This window comes from Zeugodacus cucurbitae, chromosome 2, assembly GCF_028554725.1.
Source record: "Zeugodacus cucurbitae isolate PBARC_wt_2022May chromosome 2, idZeuCucr1.2, whole genome shotgun sequence".
NCBI classification, from domain to species: Eukaryota; Metazoa; Arthropoda; class Insecta; order Diptera; family Tephritidae; genus Zeugodacus; species Zeugodacus cucurbitae.
Genome location: NC_071667.1, coordinates 35731732 through 35755780, shown reverse-complemented (window position 1 = coordinate 35755780; position 24049 = coordinate 35731732). Strand labels below are relative to the sequence as shown.

Genomic DNA, 24049 nt, shown 5'->3' with positions numbered 1-24049 from the left:
TGGCGCTAAGTGCGGTATGTTACAGTAGATGGCGCTACATTTCTTTCTAAATTTTCATGGATTTAGGCTGTCATAACAAAAGCTGCCACTTGCTAAAACTTTAAATGAAAATGCGTTGTTTGAAGTTTATATTATTTGGATGTGAGTACATTCATTTGAATATTTGTACGTTAGTTTGTGGTTTGTCGTAGTTTTCTAGCGCTTTTGGGTACATATTTATGCATTTGTATATTCATTTATACGTGTGTGTATATATGTGTGTTTTTTCATAAAAATATTTCATTTTCAATATATGTTCGATTGTGTGTGTAGATAAAATTCGTCAGTACGTGTATACTTTTTCTGTAGTTGGCTTTGTATATTTTTACATTACCGCAAATGTTTGAATATATTTACGATTGTATGTATATTTCCTCAGTTGTTGGTTTGTGGGTGCATATCATAGCTGGCTTTTGAAAATTTTTACATTGCAGCAGGTGTTTGTTTATATACGTGTAGTTGATTGTATTTTTTGAAATTTGAATTTGTTTTTGTGGAAAAAAATTTGTTTGAGCAAATGTTTTTTGTGTGACGTAATTTGTTTCGTTATTATGGTTGGTGATCCTGTTGAAAATCGATCAATAAAAATCACATAGCAGGACAATACTCTCAGCATTATTTCAGATCTACATCGCTCATTTGACACACTTCAATATCCTCTAATATTTTGACAAGGACAGGACGAATATCATATAAATATATGAATTTTAATACAAACTATACATTTTATAACTATATTCCTAGGTAATAATTTAAATGTATTAAAAAATAAAAAATATATGTATATATGTATATAAATTATTCACAGCAAAGCGTGGCCGGGTTTACTAGTATTATATATATATACTAGCTGACCCGGCGAACTTCGCCCCGCCCAATTTTTATTTGAAATAGTTAAAACGCTTTTTGAACTCTGTTCAAGGCCATTTATTTGTATGGAATGTTAATATATTCAGGGAATAACGTCTCTGATCAATTTAAATATTTTTGGCGAAGTTCGTTCTTTGTTTTGTTGTGTAGCGTTTAAACAAATAAAGAAGAATGTCACGCTAAAATGACACATACATACCTATGTATGTACATATGAAACTGTAAAATTTTGAACTTAAACGATAAATCGGTTTGAATCATTCGAATTCTCAGAATGAACATTTCACTACAGTTGTTCACTACAGTGAAATTATTATTTATGAATAAAGACGGAAACCTTAGTATATATCTGGTATAAAAATCCACGGGATTGAGATTTGAACTTGAGGTCAAAATTTTTAAAATTATTGATGAAAATTTTCGTAGAGTTGATAATAAACACAAATTTTCTTAAAATAGTTAATTTTTGATTTTATATTCAAGTTTTTAACAAATAAATTAATTACAAAATTGTTAGTTGATAACATGTAACATTTAATTTTATAATCTTAGGATAGATAATTCTTAATTTTTAATAGTAGTATTTATTTTTTTGAATCATAAACATTTTAATTTAACTTAGCACTAATTGGTGCACAATATTTTTGGTTAACCTGTCTCGAGCTAACACAAATAGATTTGATGGTTTTCCCACACGTGAGCATGCAACATATAATTGCCCATGGGAAAAACATGGATTATCCAAATCTAACCCACAAATGGACATTTATTTATAATTTTACTCCATACTTATGTTGTGCTTAAGATAAAACAGGAAAATAGGGTTTTACAGTTCATACTTAGGTTATGCTTAAGCACTGAAAATGGGAGGCGTAAGCAATGCTTAAATAACAGCTGATTTTTGTTTTGAATTTGCTTTGAATTTTCAGCGACATCTTTCGTAGCGTAGGGCAAGTGTCCGTTCGTTTGCACTCAATAACAGCTTATACTTTTCCTTCAGTTCCCATAGGTGCTCCGACTCGCTAGTGATGAAATTTGGGGTTCTTTTGTTGTTTTCATCAATTTTTGATATAATTTTCCTCGCAAATTTATGTATTGTCTGTTATAATTTAAATATTTCAAACACATTTTTATGAATGACATTTTGTAAAACATATGTTGCCCATAACGTTGCCATATATCATAATAAAATTTTATAGAAATTAAGCATTGACTGTGAAACGCAAACGACTACTCAGTTTGCAACAATACTTAGCTAAGATTTTATTTAGGCACAACTTAAGTATGGACTATGAAACCGGGCATTAGCCATACAAAATTCTATACCTAAATGCAAATAAATGAATTTTTTTTTTGCATTTAGGAAATACATGCAGAAATCAACTCTGCGATTTCCTAAATTCCTCTGAAATCTCCCAAATTCGGGGAAGATTTACTGGAAAAGAGTGGCAGCATTGCTTATTTGTCTGACCATACATATGTACATAACTTTATTTATTTCACGGATTGTATGTGATTTTTTCTTAAATTTAGAATATTGGAAGTCATAGATTCGTATAACTTTACCACAAATAATATAAATTCAAACAACGCATTTTCATTTAATGTTTTTAGCAAGTGGCAGCTTTTGTTATGACAGCCTAAATCCATGAAAATTTAGAAAGAAATGTAGCGCCATCTACTGTAACATACCGCACTTAGCGCCACCAACTGGTGGATAGCTCTTTGCTAATAATAAACAAATAATTTGCAATAAATAAATAATGCGACTATAAGTAGAGTTATAAACTATCCTATCTTTCAAGTTGGATCAAACTGCACACAGTGTTAAAAATTTCATTAAAATCGGTTCAGTATTTTAGGAGTCCATCGAAAACAAACAACGTAACACGTGATTTTTATATATTAAGATATATAATATATATATATATATATTTTTATAGATGACTGGAAGAAAACAAAATTTTTATATATTAAGATATATAATATATATATATATATATTTTTATAGATGACTGGAAGAAAACAAAATTTTTTTTTTGTTTTACAGTGTATCCGTGTATCTCCAGTTCACTTGCGCTCCTTTTGTATATTTGTATCTGTAACCGAATCAAGAACGCGAAGGAAAAATGCAAAATGTAAAATTGTTTGTATGTATGTATTTATTTTCATATGTTTGCATATGCATATGCTTTATGTGTACCATATGATGTTTTCCTTCCTTGTTTTGTTTTGATCGTGTCCCTTGTAGTTAAGTATAATTGTTGTATATATATATATTTAACAAGTAAAGATATAATGAGAGAAGTGAGAGCGCGAAATAGTTGTAATAAATATTTTTACGTATATTTATGTGTGTTTATATGTATATTGTGGTTTAATATAGTATGTATATGAAGAGAGAATATGTATGGGAAATGAGAGAGCACAAGGATGGGTACGATTGCGGTATCATTTATATAGCGCGAAAGATACGATAATTTTTAAGGGAATATATGTACATACATAAATCTCTTTAAGCACTGTATTGTTATACTCTAGCAACAAATGTTGCTAAAGAGAGTATTATAGTTTTGTTCACATAACGGTTGTTTGTAACACCCAAAACTAAACGAGTTAGATATAGGGTTATATATACCAAAGTGATCAGGGTGAAATCCGAATGTCTGTCTGTCCGTCCGTCCGTAACTTGAGTAAAAATTAAGATATCTTGATGAAACTTGGCACACTTATTTCTTGGCACCATAGGAAGGTTAAGTTCGAAGATGGGCGGAATCGGACCACTGCCACGCCCACAAAATGGCGATAACCGAAAACACATAAAGAGCTATAACTAAGCCATAAATAAAGTTATGAAAATAAAATTTGGAACATAGGATCGCATTAGGGAGGGGCATATTTGAATGTAATTTTTTTTGGAAAAGTGGGTGTGACCCCGCCCCCAAATAGGTTTTATATATATATATTGAAAACCAATAAAGCTATATAAACCAAGCTTTCTGCAGTCATTTCGTTTCACCGTTTCCTTATACAGTCCAAAAATGAAAGAAATCGGATAATAACCACGCCCACCTCCCATACAAAGGTTAGGTTGAAAATGACTAAAAGTAGGTTAACTCACTAACGAGAAACGTCAGAAACACAAAATTTCACAGAAATGATAGCAGAAGGAAGCTGCACTCAGATCTTTTTACAAAATGGGAAATGGGCGTGGGATCGCCCACTTATGGGTCAAAAACCATATCTCAGAAACTACTCGACAAATTTCAATGAAATTCGGTATATAATATTTTATTGACACCCTGATGACATGTGTGGAAAATGGATGAAATCGGTTCACAACCACGACTACTTTCTTTATAACTCACTTTTGAATTCCATCTGAATCCTTCACTTTATAACATATACATTAGGAACCAATGATGATAGCGAAATAAAACTTTACAAAAATACAGTATATCTGTGGCTTTACTTGTGAAAAAATTTTCGAAAACGGACTATAACTTTTCAAGACCCCAGATATCGAACATGTTGAACTCAGCGCCTAAGGTTAAATTTTAACCGAATATATGGGTAAATCTCTCAGCTAATTTAATTCTAAGGACATTTTTTTCTTCCAATAGTGTGTCTAAATTAAAAAATTATTAAAATCGGGTCACAACATCTCCTAGCTCCCATATACATAATTATAGGTTTTTCAAAAAAAATCATCCCCTAGCTCCCATATACCTAATTATAGGTTTTTCAAAAATTCGTTGGGCTTTATTACGCATATATGTATTGGTTAATATGTGATATACCTTAGCAAAATTAAGTGAGCGTATAGTCTTGGATATAGTGTACCTTGCTGGTGAAATTGAATGAAATCGGTTCAGAAATTACCTCAGCCCTCATATCTATGTATGACTATTTTCGTTATTCTATTAAACTGTATGCCGAATTTATGGGTAAATTTGTGCGTTATCTTAATAAAATTTCTTCAATAAATTGCGAGAGAGAGAGATAAAATGTTCGGTTACACCCGAACTTAGCCTTTCCTTACTTGTTTCTTCTGCCTTTACTTAGAATTATTAGCGATCCTGCTTTTTGCTTTTTAGCTTAAGGGGTATCGCTGTAGAAATTGCAAGTATGTAATAGGCCGACTTCCTAAACGCAAGTTGCGATGCATAACTCGAAAAAATGCGTATGAAATGCAAAGCTGATTTTCAACGCAACTCTGCGTTGCAAATAAATGCTTCGCATATAAATGACGTTTAGGAACGTCATCGTAAAACTCATACATAAAACATATGTCAAATAATGACTGTTATTACAAATAACGAAATTTTGAGTTAATATGGACGAGAGAAGAAATTATTCATTAATTTTATTAGCAAATGCTGAAGAATTAGCTTTAGGTTAGAAGCACCGAGGTCCTCGTGTTCGATATATGGGGCCTTGAAAACCTATGGTCCGATTTCGGCGATTTTTAGAATGGGGCTGCCACACTATTAACATAGTATTTGTGCAAAGTTCTGCACCGATATCTTCACTAATACTTACTTTATATATTGTAAAGTAAACGATTCAGATTGTCTTCAAAGTTCTGGTATATAGGAAGTAGGCCTATTTTTGGCCTATTTTTACAACATATCATTGGGATGTAAGGAAACTATTACAAACCAAGTTTCATTGAAATCGGTCGAGTAGTTCCTGAGATATGGTTTTTGACCCATAAGTGGTCTACGCCACGCCCATTTTCCATTTTGTAAAAAAATCTGAGTGCAGCTTTCATCTGCCATTTCTTATGTGAAATTTAGAGTTTCTGTCGTTTTTCGTTAGTGAGTTAACCCACTTTTAGTAATTTTCAACCTAACATTTGTATGGGAGGTGGGCGTGGTTATGATCCGATTTTTTTCATTTTTGGACTGTATTAGGAAGTGGTAAGGAAATGGCTAAAATAAACGACTACAGAAAGTTTGGTTTATATAGCTCTATTGGTTTGCGAGATATATACAAAAAACCTATTTGGGGGCGGGGTCACGCCCACTTTTTAAAAACAATTACATCCAAATGTGCCCCTCCCTAATAGGATCCAATGTTCCAAATTTCATTTTCATAACTTTATTTATGGCTTAGTTATGACACTGTATAAGTTTTCGGTTTCCGCCATTTTGTGGGCGTGGCAGTGGACCGATTTTGCCCAGTTTCGAAAGCAACCTCCTCAGGGTGCCAAGGAACATATGTTCCAAGTTTCATTAAGATATCTTAATTTTTACTCAAGTTATCGCTTGCACGGACAGACAGACGGACAGACGGACGGACGGACAGACATCCGGATTTCAAATCCACTCGTCATCCTGATCATTTATGTATAGATAACCTCATATCTAGCTCATATATTTCTTGGTGACACAAACAACCGTTAGGTGAACAAAACTATTATACTCTGTGCAACAGGTTGCGAGAGTATAAAAAAGAAACAGCAGTTTTTATTAAGGACTTTGAATTTAACAAGAAGAAAGGTATTGAAAAATAAAAATTTTTGTGAATCTGTTGTATTGATGGAAGACGATATATTTTATTCCCATTTTCGGATGCGAAGAAGCACGTTCAAGGTAAGTACACAATTGAATTTCAAATATGGATAACATAAAACGTGTTCGCTGCAATTTCAGAGGCTGATGACTATGCTACAACCAATGTGGACCGAATCATCAACAGGTCGTACTGCAGTGGACTTCCATGGACATTTGACAATTTGGAAGCTTGCCAATAATACATCATTTCGACAAATTAGTGACAGATTTGATGTAGGAATGGGCGCCACTTATAGAGCATTTATTAAAATCCTTAAACTTATATGTCGTCTAAAATCGACAATAATAAAATTTCCAACTACTACTGCAGCTCAAAAAAAGATCGCCGATGGGTTTTCTCAACGTCGCCACAATATATTTCCTTTTGTATTAGGATGCATTGATGGAACGCACATTCCCATATCACAACCAAAAAACGATGCAATAAGTTTCTATAACAGAAAAGGGACGTTTTCCATCATTGCACAGGTAATCACACATGTATACTCATCTCTAGTCAAATTATAATAAACAATTTGTATAGGCCATTGTTGACAGCGATATGAAATTTCTGGACGTCTTTGTCGGCTGTCCCGGATGATGTCATGACGCATCAGTGTGGCAAAGGAGCCCATTTCGTAGAGCACAAGTAAGCGGTGAATTAAAAATTCCACCAAATCACCACTTCTTAGGCGACGCAGCTTATCCGCTAGAAACGTTTCTCATGATGCCATATCGGGATAATGGTTTTTTAACATCGCAGCAGAGCAAATTTAACACTATTTTAAGCAATTACCGAGTTTTTGTTGAACAGGCGTTCGGGATATTAAAACAAAAGTTCAGAATTTTAAAATTTATTGGTGTACAGCTCGCTCATATTCCAAAAATTATTGTATTAACATGCATGATAATACATAACGTGATTATAATCAATGGAGGTCAGCAAAACATTGATTGCATAGAATTGGACGAAGAGGAGGCCCAAACATCTGAAGTTAGTGTTCCATCATTGCAAAGAGATGAAGCCCAACAAAAACGAAATGCCCTGGCAGCGTTGTTTTCAAGCTGAATTAAACGACAATTCTAAAATAAAAACCACAATTTGAATAACATGAACATAAATGTATTTTATTTCATAAGATAGGAACTTTCAAAACTATAACATATATATATATATATATTTCTTATAATTATATAATAGTAATAATTTATATTATTTATAAACTATCCTGGGTTTTCAAATAAAGCCCGTAGTTGCTTTAATTCTTTAAGTTTTTCTTTTTCAATTTCAAGTCTTTCACTTTCTATTTTTATAAGCTTATTTATAGCTTCGTTTTCCTTTTCGGATTCTTTCTCTAAGAATTCGATTACGTCATTTCTCTTTCTTTTAACTGATGTTGTAGGTGTTACATCCATTCCGTCAATTGTTGCTGTGGTGGAAGGACTTTCCAATGAAATTATAGAATACTCGGTCATTTCTAATGGCACTTCAATACTTGAACGACTCCCAAACACTTCATCGATTTCACTACAATATTCCCAATTGGATGCTGCTTCGCCTGAAGTACTGTTTCTTTTTTTTATACGCTTATAAGTCCCCATTATGTTGAGAAAACACCTCGCTATTTCATCTCTTGAAAATGGAAACGAGCTCTCAACGTCCCTCATTTCCCTTAAAATCGACTCCCAAATTGTATTTCTCTTCCTTTTTTTGCCGGAAAATTCTGCTTCATGACGAAGCCTTGTTGTTATTAATAACTTCTTCCGCTCGTGTGTCCACTTTTTTTCTCTATAATATAAGATAAAACGAAATGATAACACAATTTAAATTAGTTACAATAAATAAAAATTACATACTCTGCCATTGTCTATTCTGCATACCAAATAAAATTGATGCACGCTTTAAACATCTGATGCGTTTAAAACTGAGTTGCCAACTAATTAGGAACATTAGGCGTTGTCAGAAATTCAAATTCAATTCAGAAATTGACTTTAGGAACTATATGCATTGTAAATATGCATTGCAACCTGCGTTTAGGAAGTCGACCATACTTGACTTATGTAAATATTAGTTTTGTGGTTTATTTTGTGGTGTGTTTCGGGACACAGACTAAGTATGTAAGCAGGTATTACTTTTTGTACTTTCAGTAGATGTACATATATGCGAAATTTGCAAAGCCGTACGCGTAAATGGCTTTTTTTGTATTTACATACGTTCAATATGTTTCGCGACAGAGTTTTAAGTAGAGGAGCATGTAATTTTGGCTATGCACATATGTATGTATTTGTGTTGGTAATATGTATGTATTAAGCTGTCTAGGAGCATTGTATAAGAGCCAAAGTCTAACAATGAACAGTATGTTTCGGATCATTATCTTGTTGGAACCTAAACGTCGAAGATAATCCAAGATTCTCTGCACTTTGTTTCAAATTTTTTTTAGAATGGTCAAATAACCCCATTTATCCATTATGGATTCAATAAATTCAAGCTGACCCACACCACCAGCCGCCATGCAACCCCACACCATAATTCCACCACCACCGTGTTTCACTGTACCAACAAGATTTTGTTTTTCAAGGGCAGTTCCTGATTTACGCCACACAATTTGTCGACCTTTTATGCCAAAAATACAAAATTTACTTTCATCCGAAAATATCACTTGATTCCAGAACTCCGGAGACTTATTTATATGATTATGAGCAAATTCAATGCGCTTTCGTCTGTTTACAAGTGAACTTTTTCGTAAAACTTTTCTAGCAGTTTCGGCACAAATTGTTTTTTTAAAGGTTATATTTACGTTTTCAATAATATTTGTGGACGTAATTCGAGGGTTAACTTTCACCATATTTATTATTTTGCGTTCTTCCCGCACTGATAATATTTTTGGACGGCCAGATCGCGGTTTTGACGTTAAAATTCCGGTTTTTTTGAAATTGTTTACTACACGCTGGACCGAGGGATACGCTCTTCCAATAGTTTGCCCAATTTTTCTGAAACTTTCACCATCTTTCCACAACTTAATGATCATTTTTCTTTCCGACAGACTAATTTCTTTTCCTTTGGTTTCCATTTTTTGAAATATTATTAAAACGCGTCTCGAGCTCTTTAAACGATTAATTATATTAAAACACAATAGAACCTACGCAAAAAGAAGAAACAAATTCGTGAAAAAAAACGGTATTTCCAATTTAAGCAAACTGAACGCAGACTTTGTGGTGCCTATGTTTAATTGTTGTTACACTAAAATCCCGTTATCACAAAAATGAAAAGAGGAATATACATTTTTGTTTTTGTATTTTGAACTGAAGAATATAAATAAGAAATACATGTAAAAAATTTAAACTGAATTGCTTATTAATATAGTGTTTTTACTTCACTTAAAAAAATGTGTCAGGTGAACGCAGACTTTATTGGCTATGTGTATATATTTTCTTGTTGTATTCTGCTTTTGCTTTTATATAGGCGATCCTGCTTGTTGCTTTATTAGCTCAAGGGGTATCGCTGAAAAATTGCAAGTATGTATTTAATACTTGTCTTTGTAATTTTTTGTACACAAATAAGCAAAGAGGCAGTTACTTTTTTTTGTTATTTTGGTACAGCTTTAACCGAACTGTTGTGCGGTTATTAATAACAGTTCGGTGAAATTTTTGTAATTAACGGTGTACCGAAATACCGTCAACATACATATGGGCATACCTATTTAAATTTTTATAATTTAATATGTAATGGAACGGACTCACTTTGTTTTCCGCCAAGGGTTTTGGTGGTACTTATGTATGTGTGCTCTCTGTATATCGTTTTGTTCCTTGTTCCTTGTTGTGTGTCCCACGTTGTCCCACGGTGTCTCTTTTGAATTGTTGTTTTCTACCTTCGTTGTTTGCTGGTGTAGACTTATTCCTTCTTATTATTGTTTTTGTAATTTTTTTTTAGTCTCTTTTAGTTAGTTAGTTTTAGTTTTAGTAATTTGTATTTTATCGCGCCCGTTTATGTAGTTGTAGAGTTGAGGTTGTTGACCTCTGTTTTATGTTATATCGCACCCGTTTATTACAATTTGGTTTGTGTAGTTTTGATTATTTTACCACTTTTTTGCTTCTTACACTGCACTTTCGCTTGTTAACTTTGTGCACTTTAGTTTTTCATTTTGTAAATTCGTATGTACGTGAATGTATGATTTTTTTTTTCAATCCTTTTGGTTTTGCTTGCAGCTACCACTTTTTTATTGTTTTGCACTTTTAAATCTTTCGATTTTTTTTTTACATGTATGCACAAATGTATTTATTAATTTTTAATTAATATTTTTTGTGGTGTTTCACTTTAGCTGCCTTTTCGGTAGGCTCGAAGGACCATTTGTATACGAATGACACTGGTATACTTACGTGCGGAAAGTATGAATCGAAAGTGAAAGCGCAAACACTCAAGATTCGTTAAACGTTATACAGTCGACTCTCGTTAATTCGAAACTCGTGGGACTCTTGAAATATTACGAATAATCGAGTGTTTGAAATATCAAATGGTTCGAAATTTGTGAGAGAAAATAAATAAAACTTTGAATTATTGAGTGTTGGTTAATTTTTATTTATTAATATAAAAATGACAAGAATTAAGAGGTACATTCGTGTACATACATGTATTCGTAATGTGAATTAATTAATATCTCGAAAGAACTTTTGTTATACTAGTTTGCTTTAAAGCACAATTCTGCTGCTCACACTGCTCAATAACTTTTTTTAAGAGGAAAAGTACCTGAAATGCTTTTTCATCACTTTTGTAGACAGAAGCTTTGTAAGGTATCAAATGAGGATCTTGCTTCCTTAACTGACACCTCTTCCAAAGATTCCGATGTATCGCCCTCATCTTCATCGTTACTTTGCGTATCTGTCGCAGATAAAATTTCGCCATCGGTTAGTGAACCTGAGACAGCAACATTTTCATCCACTTGAACAAAATCAGAAAAACTCACATAGCAATCGTCAAACATTTATACTTTCTAGGGCTCATAACTAACGCTAACTTTTAATCTGCATACCAACGAAAGAGTAACAGTAACTGAATAACTAAACAAACCAATTCGTGAGAAGTGTGTGCGTCAAATAGTCAAACTAATCATAACAAAAACAAAGGCTCGTTTGAACTTGTCGCAAAATGTACTTACAATCTTTCCGCCTCTTCTCTCTGCAACTTTGAATTATCGAGTGTTGGACGCTGATGAGTTCGAATTAACGCGTCGTTTTGTTAAATAGCAATGATTTCGTTCGAATTACCAAGTGTATGAAAATGTATTGATTTAGTTCGAAATATAAAGAGTAGAACTCGTGATAACTTTGAATTATAGAGAGGTTCGAATTATCGCAAGTTTGAATTAATGAGAGTCGACTGTAATTATTTATTATTAAATTTTCGAATTAATTTATTCTAATATGAACAAAAATTATATTGACTTTCGTCGAAAACAATTTGGTTTATCTTTAATAACTTAGTTGAAATACGATGAGTCACCGCACACACACACAGCGCACTAGAACGGATGTCCGTATCCAGTCAGGATGGACGGACGGAATGAGATTCCTTGCTGGTAATAAACGATATTAAACCGGGTTGATAGCGAGCGTCCTGGTTCACGGATAGAATCGAATGAGGAAGATCCCGTTGGGATCTATCCCTTTTAATGATTTTGGTGGTGAATATCGGACTCAATTCGTTGATGATCCTGTGGTTGTTGTGTTTTACGATGAGCGATGTTAGACGCTGTGTATGATGCGTGCGTGTGTAGTGGTGTGGGTTGTAACCTGCTGCATTGAGATGTAATGATGTGATGCGTGATGTAATGTGATGTGATGACGTTTTTGTGAGATGTTGTTGCATGTTTCTAAGTCATGTAAACAATCTGTTTGCATCCCAAACTTATTCTCAACTAAAAATGTCACTTTTTGAGCCGAATTTGCGGGAATGTCTCTAGGGTCAGGCACTGATCGATAAAATCGTTCTTGGACATTTGTGTCAACATTAATCAAAAAAAATATTTGTAGAGATCTGCTTGCATCCCAAACTAATTTTCAACTGAAAATGTCACATTTTGAGGTCCTCGTGTTCGATATATGGGGCCTTAAAAACATATGGCGATTTTTAGAATCGGGCTGCCACACTATTAACATAGTATTTGTGCAAAGTTATGCACCGATATCTTCACTAGTACTTACTTTATATATTGTAAAGTAAACGATTCAGATTGTCTTCAAAGTTCTGGTATATAGGAAGTAGGCGTGGTTGTGAAGCGATTTGGCCAATTTTCACAACATATTATAGGGAGGTAAGGAAACTATTACAAACCAAGTTTCATTGACGCCACGACCATTTTCCATTTTGTAAAAAAATCTGTGTGCAGCTTCCATCTGCCATTTCTTATGTGAAATTTAGTGTTTCTGACGATTTTCGTTAATGAGTTAACCCACTTTTAGTAATTTTCAACCTAACTTTTGTATGGGAGGTGGGCGTGGTTATTATCTGATTTCTTTCATTTTTGCACTGTATTAGGAAGTGGCTCAAAAAACGACTGCAGAAAGTTTGGTTTATATAGCTTTATTGGTTTGCGAGATATGTACAAAAAACTTAGAGGGGGCGGGGCCACGCCCACTTCCCCAAAAAACTACATCCAAATATGCCCCTTCATAGTACTATAATTCATACCAAATTTTATTTCCATAGCTTTATTTATGGCTTAGTAATGGCACTTTATGTGTTTTCGGTTTTCGCCATTTAGTGGGCGTGGCAATGGTCCGATTCTGCCCATTTTCGAACTTGATCTTCTTATGGTGCCAAGGAATATTTGTGCCAAGTTTCGTCAAGATATCTTAATTTTTACTCAAGTTACAGCTTGCACAGACGGACAGACGGACGGACGGGCAGACATCCGGATTTCAAATCTGCTCGTCATCATGATCACTTTGGTATATATGACTCTATATCTAACTCTTTTAGTTTTAGGTGTTACAAACAACCGTTATGTGAACAAAACTATAATACTCTCGTAGCAACTTTTGTTGCGAGAGTATAAAAATGTAGATTTTTATCACATTATTTTTATACTCTGGCAACCTGTTGCACAGAGTATTATAGTTTTGTTCACATTACGTGACAGACATCCGAATTTCAAATCTGCTCGTCATCATGATCACTTTGGTATATATGACTCTATATCTAACTCTTTTAGTAGACGTTTTATTGACCCGCACTCACCTTTTGGTTATACACTCACACCTGTTCCCAAATAAAACAAATATCCACTTCCCGAATAGATTCGTACTTGATCAAACTTATAGTTTTTATTAACGGATTTAAATTAATTCTCAAATGATATAATTATTAGGAGGGATAATTCAAATATAATTCAAAACGATGTCACGTGACGACTTGTACTCGACGGCGTATCGAAAAAGAGAGGGGGAGATCGCCTATGTGATCCCTTTTTGTATTAAATTATGTGGCCGGTGGGGTGTCCTCGTTCGTGCTGTTATCGTGCTGATGTATGTGTGTGTAGTGGTGTATCGGTGTGTAGTATTGATGTGTAGCGCGCTCTTGAGTGTTGTATGATGTGGATGGTAAGTGGTTTTTTTTTTTTTTTTTTTTTTTTTTTTTATAGTAGGGGGAAGCATCGAAAGCCGGAGTGCGGAACTTTAATCCGCTAAACCTAACCTACTCCCAACACAAGACTCTCCCACGGGACCACCGGATAAGGTATTACTTCGTGGGAGTGACAAGACATTTTAAGTCTCCTCTATAGCGCGGACTGACTGACGCCTAATCTGTTGGAGATGTCTCAGTTCTGTCATGATTAATGCTGCCGCTTCGCTAACAGCTTTCCATTTTTTAGAGGACTGACACATAAGTGCAGTCAAATTTTCCACCATTAAGCTACCACCTAAGTTTGTTTTCATCTTTTCCCTTATATTTGAAAAGCGTGGACAATGAAAAAATACGTGTTCCGAGTCTTCTACAGATTCTACACATATTGGACAATACGGACTAACATCACAACGGAATTTGTACAGGTAGCTTCTGAAGCACCCGTGACCACTTAATATTTGGGTCAGGTGGAAATCCAGGTCCCCATGTTCCCTATGTGTCCACGAATGGATGTCCGGTATTAGTCTATGGGTCCACCGTCCTTTGGTTGAGGTTTCCCACCGTTGCTGCCACTTTGTAATGCTCATTTTTCTCTCTTCTAGTTTTTTAGTCTCAGAGGGGGGAGCTGATAGTTTATACAGTCGAGCTAGTTCATCACCCTGGATATCAATAGGCGGCATGCTGGCTAAAACTTCAGCAGCATCACTGGATATGGTTCGGAAAGCACTAATTACTCGGATTGCCGACAGCCTATGTACTGCGTTAACTGGTCTAGCATACGCTTTAATGTCTAATGCCTGGATCCATATCGGAGCCGCATACAAAATTACGGAAATCATCGCCTTTGCAATTAACAGTCGTCGACTGGAGCGGATGCATCCTCTATTCGCCATCATTCTAGATAGAGCGTTATATATTTTATTTGCTTTGTTTGACGTGTGCGCCAAGTGCTCCTTGAATTTAAGTCTAGAGTCTAGTATTACCCCCAAATACTTTAACTGTGGTTGTGAAGTAATCTCACAATCCCCTATAGTGAGAGTTATGGTTTCTTCAAATTTCCGTGTGCTTATGAGCAAGACTTCCGTTTTATGCTCTGCTAGCTCCAAACTCTGGGAGGAAAACCATTGCCGTAGACCATTTATGCATTCATTGCATTTGCTCCGTAGGTCATCAAGATGCTTTGCCACTGCTACCACTACGAGGTCGTCGGCATATGCTATTAATTTCACGGTTTTTGGTTGGTGTCTTCGCAGCACCCCGTCATACATGAGGTTCCACAAGAGGGGGCCTAAAACCGATCCTTGCGGTACTCCACTCGTAATGGAGTAGCTCATTGTGCCTTCGTCTGTGTCGAATATCAGCCTTCTGTTTTCAAAATAACTCATTATTATTTTTACTAGGTATTGAGGGACGTGTATTTCATGTAAAACTTTGATTATATTTGTCCATTTCGCTGAATTGAAGACATTCTTCACATCCAGGGTGATGAGAGCGCAATATTTTTTGGTTCCTCCTTTCCATCTTTTACCACTAACTGCATCCCTTGCAGTGTTAACGACTTCTTTTAGTGCATCGATAGTGGATCACCGTTTTGTGAAGCCGTATTGTCTTTTCGATAACCCGCCGGCTTCCTGGATTGCAATCTCCAAGCGGTTTCTTATTATGCTTTCGTACACTTTTCCCATTGTGTCGAGCATACACAGAGGTCGATACGATGAAGGTTCTTCTGGTGGTTTCTTTGGTTTTGGGAGTAATACCAAACGCTGAACTTTCTAGGGGTCGGGGAATACCCCTTCTTTTATGCATGCGTTGTACATTTTAACGAACAGGGTGGGTTTTGCAGTTATTGCTTCCTTTAGAGCTATGTTGGGTATACCATCTATTCCAGGCGCTTTGCTGCTTTTGATTTTTTTGGATATGTCCAATAATTCTTCTTCTGAGACTAAGAGTGGTGACCCAGTAGCATATTTTCGTTGTTCGGCATAGGTGATCGGTTCATGCACCGGAAATAATACTTCGACGATTTTCCTCATAAACGATGCGCTTCTAGTTGGCTGGGACTTATTCTTAAATTTTGACATACAAATTTTGTACGCTGATCCCCAGGGGTCTACGTTCGCTTCTTCACAAAGCTTTTCAAAGCATTTTCTTTTGCTGTTGATAATGGCTGTCTTCAGGAGTTTCTTATGCCTTTTAAACACCTCTTTGAGGTTGTTTTCGTTTTCGCCACCCTGGTTGCGCTGTAGGCGACGTCTAGATGAGTAGCAAAGCTTTCTGATCGTGGCTATTTCTTCGTTCCACCAATATACTGGCCTTCGTTTGGTGTGATGTGCCGTCCGGCGCATAGTTGCGTCGCATGCTGCAACCAGTTCTTTCCTAACTGCGGATACCAGGTGGGCTGCGTCTTCGCAAGGGACATTTGCTGCGCGCCAGGCAGTCACAAAAAGGTCAGAATCAAACTCTTTTTGCTTCCAGCCTCTCTTGTTACACCTGTTCCTACTGAGGTTTTCCGTCTCTCCGGGTAACGAGACTTCTGCCATAATAGCCATGTGGTCGCTATTTGTATATATGTCTTCTACCCTCCAGTTAATGCGCCTGCCGAGTGCGTCATTCGCAAACATAAGATCAATTATGGAACCTTTTTTCCCTTTCTGAAAGGTATTTTGCGTGCCGCTATTCATGATACTCAGGTTTGTTTGGCTTAGAAATTCTAGTACTAGACGCCCACGATGATTTGTGCTTCTGCTTCCCCAAGCAGTCGACTATGCATTAAAGTCGCCCGCTATTAGTATAGGCGATTTGCCCCTGGTTTCTAGAGTCAACTCCAGTAGGAAGTTCTCGAATTCTGCGATAGAAGCACTGGGACGAGCGTAGCAGCTTACGATGTATATACCATATAAATTCGCCCATGTGAAGCCATTTGGTGATACTCTGGCACAGGACATAAAAGGTTGTCCTTTGCAGGACCATATTGCTGCTTTACCAGTTACGTCTGCTATCCAGGTGCTTTCTGAACGCTGAGAATATTGCTCACTTAGTATGGCGACGTCAATATTCTTTTCTACCACAGTTTGTTTCAGCAATTCTTGTGCTGCAGCGCAGTGATTTAAGTTTAACTGTAAAATCCTCATTTCGTAAGTGACTTCAACATCTCCTGATACTTGGGACATATCGTGCTCAAGGCCGAATGTTCCCCCTTGCAGAGCATGCAGTTCGGGGTGTTAGTACATACCTTTGCAACATGTCCTTCGCTTCCGCAACGTGTACAAAGGCAGGACCTGTCGGCTGGGTTACTACAGTTGCGTGCCATATGACCCAGCTGAAAGCATCGAAAACAGCGGGGAATAGGTGTATGTTCGCGGAGGCGGCATATTGACCACCCAATTTTTACTTTGCCTAGTTTTAGGGCAGTTTTGGCATCCTGAGCACGTAGGTAAATTATTGCAATTTGAGTACCGCTTCGGGTTTTCCGCATACTTTTAACGTTTGTTTTATCAACGTTATTGAATCCGCATTCCTTTTTTAGTGCATCACAAATTTCTTCCGGGGTCGTGATCTCATCGAGGTCTTTGCACATAATTGTGACATTGTGGGTTTTTGGCTGTATTACAGCCATTTTCCCGATCACCCCCTCTAGGGCACTTTGAAAAGTCTCGGCTTTCTTTTCTGATTGATTTTTTAATTCAATTAGTAGGTCTCCTTTTAATGTTTTTCGAATGTAGGTTACGTTAGAACCTAATTCGTCGAGGACGCTGTCACCTTTTATCTTACGGAGAATCTCAGCGTACGACGCGCCATCCTTTTTTGTTAATATGATGGCATCTGGTTTAGATTTGATTCTCTTCTCGATTGGTTTCTTCTTTTTTGTCACTTCCACCCATTTATCGCGTGTGGGATTACCTCCCGGCGTATCTATGCGGTTTGATTTTGTGACCTCACTGTAGGTTACCTGCACATTTTCATCAGCCTTTTTTTGTAAGGCTGGTAAGTGGTGATGTGGTGAGTGTGGTGAATGTAGCGTGTTAGTGATGTGTACTTTCATGTGGAAATGGTGTGTGTGTCCAGGGTGATTAGTTGTGTTGTGTTGTGCGTGTTGTGTTGTTGAGACTCATTTAGCCATCCCGGCCCCCCTAGGCGAATATTCAGCCTAGCAATCGCTGGAGTTGCTGCAACGTAGCTACTACGGTGCTGAGGCCGCTTTGGCGGCGGGATGGTAACCTAGCTGGGTAACGTCGGGTCTGTGAGGTGTTGGGACGGTGTCTCGAACGGTGTTCCCCTATATGGGATACTCGGTTTCGCTGCTGCTGTCGCTGCAATCGTACGTTACTCCTCCAGGTACGTGGAATAGGGTGTCGCCCGCCTTCGTGGTGGGTGGTATGGTGCAGCATCGTGTGATGCGGAAGCATACATATTTGCACAGATGGCCGGACGTACACTCCTGTGTTGTGTGTGTAGGTGCGAGGCAACTCAGGCAATGACCATGGGCCTGGGCGACCCGCTGACGTTGCGGAGGTGGCATCCCCTTAAAGATGCGACAGTGGGACAAGCGGTGCGGACAACAACAGAGAGGACATCGTATGCGTGGTGCTTCATTCGGTGGAGGGGGGCGTTCCGTAGTGGGGCGTTCCGTAGTGGAACGTGTTGTCTGCGGTGTCGCCGTGCTGCTTCGGGGAGCTGGAGTAGGACCAGTGCGTGGCACAGTGATGGCCGAACGAATAGTTGGCACTGGTGCTGCAGGCATATCCGCGTCCATATCAATCTATATGGGAGAGAGTTATTAATATAATAAATTTCTGGCATGTATATGAATGCCTCGGAATGTGGCAAGAGTGGATCGTCATATGATCGATCAATTATGACACTTTGTTGGTGTTAGCAGATATTCATTATTTATTTATTTTCGTTATTTATTTATTATTTTGTTATTTATTGATTTTCGTTCGGTTTTTCTTCGGTTTTTTTGAGTTTTGTGCGGTTTATTTGTTGCGATTTTACGTTTCGATGTTATCGGCGGTCGGCAAAAAGCATAGTTTAACGAGCGGTCTCGTTAGTATTCCGGTTTGTGTACGCAGATCGACTACGCGAATATGACCGTCGGAGCCGTAGTGAAGCTTCTCTATGCGACCAAGCCGCCATTCTGTGGGGGGAAGACAATCATCATTGATCAAGACACAATCCCCAAGCTGAGGCGCCTTTTGTGATGTTTTCCATCGGTACCTTCTGTGGAGGTCCTTTAAATAATCTCCTTTCCATCGGTGACTTAATTCATGATGGAGAATTTTGATTCTTTCCCATCTGTTTTGTAAGGAGAGCGTCTCCACGCTTGGCTCAGGTATGGCCAGGATGGGCGCTCCTTTAAGAAAATGCCCAGGGGTGAGGGCAGTGAAGTCTGAGGGATCTTGCGAGAGTGCAGCGAGAGGCCGTGAGTTGAGAACGGCTTCAATTCTGGTTAACAATGTTGAGAATTCTTCATAATTAAATTTATAGTTGCCAGCCAGCTTCTTAAAATGAGATTTGAAGCTTTTTACAGCTGATTCCCATAGGCCACCCATATGAGGAGCGCTTGGAGGAATAAACTGCCAATTGATACCTTGTGGAGCGTATTTTTGCACAATATCGGGTGAGACTTGTTTCATAAAATCCACAAATTGTCTTTCTGTCGCTCGTTGAGCTCCAATAAACGTTTTGCCATTATCGCTCATGATTTTTGAGGGGAAGCCACGTCGTCCGACGAAGCGAGCAAATGCCGCGAGAAAAGCGTCCGTCGTCAGATTAGTACATAGCTCAAGGTGGACTGCTTTTGTCGTGAAACAGACAAAGACAGCCACATAGCCTTTCATGAGCGTGGGTGATCGTAGCATGGACGCCTTTATCTGGAAAGGCCCAGCAAAATCCACACCGGTAGTAGTGAAAGGCAGAGCGAAATTGCAGCGTTCAGGTGGAAGTGCTGCCATAATCTGCGTTCGCATCTTCTGCTTATGCATAGTGCAGATCTTGCACATGAAAATGCACTTCTTTATTTGGGGCTTAAGTCGGGGTAGCGCTGCCCCCGCCACGATGTCAAAATCGTGCTTGGCGATTTCAACGCTAGGGTGGGTAAAGAAGGTGTCTTTGGCACAACAGTCGGAAAATTCAGCCTCCATGACGAAACATCACCAAACGGTCTGAGGCTGATCGACTTCGCCGGGGCCCGAAATATGGTCATCTGTAGTACTAGATTCCAGCATAAGAAAATCCATCAAGCTACTTGGCTGTCCCAGGATCGAATCACTCGCAACCAGATCGATCATGTTGTGATAGATGGACGACATGTCTCCAGTGTTTTTGATGTGCGTACGCTTCGTGGTCCCAACATCGACTCGGATCACTATCTTGTAGCAGCTAAGATACGCACCCGCCTCTGTGTAGAAAAGCGCACACGTCAACAAACACAAGGAAAGTTCGACATCGAGAAGCTGCAATCACAACCGACAGCCGAACAATTTTCTACTCGACTTGCACTCCTGCTCTCTGAGAGCACTCATCAGCATCTCGGTATAAGGGAGCTGTGGGACGGCATATCAAACTCCTTACGTACAGCTGCAACCGAAACCATTGGCTTTCGGAAAAGCCAAAAAAACAGCTGGTATGATGAGGATTGTCGTCTCGCAGTGGAGAGAAAACAGACTGCCTACCTCGCAATGTTGCGATCGACCGCAACACGAGCGGGATGGGAAAGATACCGAGAGCTGAAGAGGGAAGCGAGACGCATTTGCAGAAAAAGAAAGAAAGAGGCAGAAATGCGTGAGTATGAAGAGCTTGACAAGCTGGCCGACAGGGGTAATGCTCGAAAATTTTACGAAAAGATCCGGCGACTAACTGAAGGTTTCAAGACCGGAGCACACTCCTGTAGGACCCCCAGCGGTGATCTAGTGGTTGATGACCAGAGTATACTGTGTTTGTGGAGGGAACACTTCTCCAGCCTGCTGAATGGCAGTGAAAGTACAACACCAGGAGATGGCGAACCCGATTCCCCAATCGACGACGATGGAACAGATGTTCCATTGCCCGACCGTGAAGAAATTAGAATAGCAATTACCCGCTTGAAGAACAACAAGGCGGCGGGGGCCGATGGATTGCCGGCCGAGCTATTCAAATACGGCGGCGAAGAGCTGATAAGGTGCATGCATCAGCTTCTTTGCGAAATATGGTCGGAAGAAAGCATGCCCGACGATTGGAATCTCAGTGTACTCTGCCCAATCCACAAAAAGGGAGACCCCACAATCTGCGCCAACTATCGTGGGATAAGCCTCCTTAACATCGCTTATAAGGTTCTATCGAGCGTACTGTGTGAAAGACTAAAGCCCACCGTCAACAAACTGATTGGACCTTATCAGTGTGGCTTTAGACCTGGAAAATCAACAACTGACCAGATATTCACCATGCGCCAAATCTTGGAGAAGACCCGTGAAAAAAGGATCGACACACACCATCTATTTGTCGACTTTAAAGCTGCTTCCGACAGTTCGAAAAGGAGCTGCCCTTATGCCGCGATGTCTGAATTTGGTATTCCCGCAAAACTAATACGGCTGTGTAAGTTGACGTTGAGCAACACCAAAAGCTCCGTCAGGATCGGGAAGGACCTCTCCGAGCCGTTCGATACCAAACGAGGTTTCAGACAAGGTGACTCGCTATCGTGCGACTTCTTTAACTTGATGCTGGAGAAAATTATAAGAGCTGCAGAGCTAAATAGAGAAGGTACAATCTTCTACAAGAGTGTACAGCTACTGGCGTACGCCGATGATATCGATATCATTGGAAACAACACCCGCGCCGTTAGTTCTGCTTTTTCCCGCCTGGATAAGGAAGCGAAGCGAATGGGTCTGGTGGTGAACGAGGACAAGACGAAATATCTCCTGTCATCAAACAAACAGTCAGCGCATTCGCGTCTTGGCTCCCACGTCACTGTTGACAGTCATAACTTTGAAGTTGTAGATAATTTCCAACAGGTGCTACTATGGACTGAGTAGGCAATTGAAAAGTAAAGTCCTCTCTCGACGAACAAAAACTAAACTCTACAAGTCCCTCATCATTCCCGTCCTACTTTATGGTGCAGAAGCGTGGACGGTGTCAACATCCGATGAGACGGCACTAGGAGTTTTCGAGAGAAAGGTTTTGCGGAAGATTTACGGTCCCTTAAACATTGGCAACGGCGAATACCGCAGAAGATGGAATTATGAGCTGTATGTGTTGTTCGACGACATAGACATAGTCCAGCGAATAAAAAGACAGCGGCTACGCTGGCTGGGTCATGTTGTTCGAATGGATGAAAGTGCCCCAGCTCTGAAAGTTTTCGATGCAGTACCCGCTGGTGGAAGCCGAGGAAGAGGGAGACCTCCACTCCGGTGGAAGAACCAGGTGGAGAAGGACCTGTCTTCACTTGGTATTACCAATTGGCGCCAAACCGCCACAAGGAGAGATGCGTGGCGCACTGTTGTGGTCTCGACTATAACCGCGTAAGCGGTTTCTACGCCAGTTAAGAGGAAGAAGAAGTCGGGGTATGTAGAATTCTTGGCGAACCATATGTTGCATGAGGCGATGTTCAGTATGCAGCATGAGTATATGAATATATGCGATGACTAAGGTGGCAAATGGACACTGGTATAATTATAGGATGGCGTTCATTATAAGTCAGACTTGAATTAGCAAGCCGACCATTCGCACGAAGCAAACCTTTCGTATCTAGAAAGGGGTTTAGGACTAAAAGTGAGCTCCTTTTATCAATCGGCTTCGATTCTTTTAGCAAGGATATGTCGCGGCTGAAGTAGCGCGTTTGTGTAGATGTGATAAGAGCGACCTTTGCCTCTTGTAGGTCTTGGTGTGTCAATGTATCGCATAAGGGATAAGTTAGTCCTTTGACTTTCAATTTGAGGCGCTCTATGAATTTGAGCATATAGGCGACTACTCTGAGTGCCCGGGGGAACGATGAAAATCGTTCAAGGATGTCAGAATCATCCAGTGTTGCAAGATAAGAGTCGATTTTTCGACTTTCTGGGGCTATTATGTTTCGCATGAGCGATTTTGGCCAAGAATCGGGAGATTCTGTTAACCATCTGGGGCCATTCCACCATAGAGTGGTGGTGGCGAGATGCAGAGGTTTGCATCCTCTTGTACCTAGATCAGCAGGGTTGTCAGCACTGGCTACGTGTCGCCATGTGGCTGATCCCACTAGGTCAAGTATTTGAGACGTTCTGTTAGAAATATACGTTTTCCACGCATGTGGTGGCTTTTCTAACCATTACTAGAACTATTTCGGAATCGGACCAAAGATATAATTTGTATCTTGCCATGTTTAAATGAGTCTGCACCATAGATACTAGCTTGGCTAGTAGCAGTGCGCCGCAGAGTTCAAGCCGTGGTAGACTTATCGTTTTTAGAGGAGCAACTTTCGCCTTTGCTACTAGTAGGTGACTTGTTGTCGCTATATCGCTTTGTGTGCGCACATAGATAGTGGCACAATATGCCTTTTCAGAGGCGTCGCAAAAGCCGTGTAGTTCTACATTGTATTCGGGGGAATAGTTTACCCACCGAGGAATTTGTATCTGAGAAATGTCGTTCAGATTAGTAGCAAACTGGGACCATATCTCTAAACGAAGAGGCTTTACTTGTTCGTCCCAGTCAGTTCCGTCTAGCCATAATTCTTGGATCAGGATTTTCGCTTGTATCATAATTGGCGAAAGCCATACTGCGGGGTCGAAAAGTTTTGCTACAGATGACAAAATTTGTCTTTTTGTTATGGCGGATAATGCGGAAATTGACTCTGTAGTGTATGAAAACTGGTCAGATATCGCATTCCATTGAATGCCTAGTGTTTTTGTTGTACTTTCTTTCTCGAATATGAGGAAATTAGTATCCAACAAATTGCTTTTTGGTATATTTTTTAATATATTTGGGTGATTGGCTGTAATCTTTTTTAAGGGGA

General features: G+C 38.7%; 2 protein-coding genes across 6 annotated transcripts in view; one reads left to right on the top strand and one right to left on the bottom strand.

Moving 5' to 3' along the window:
- Positions 1-24049, top strand: part of LOC105220076 (neprilysin-3) — a 307341-nt gene that overhangs the window by 206717 nt on the left and 76575 nt on the right. The window lies entirely within an intron of this gene.
- On the bottom strand, positions 7344-8423 carry LOC128919997 (uncharacterized). The gene is made up of 2 exons (XM_054226094.1): positions 8325-8423; positions 7344-8256 (listed from the first exon to the last, which is right to left on the bottom strand). Exons 1-2 carry the CDS (start codon positions 8330-8332, stop codon positions 7692-7694), a joined length of 573 nt encoding a protein of 190 aa, XP_054082069.1. The 5' UTR covers positions 8333-8423; the 3' UTR covers positions 7344-7691.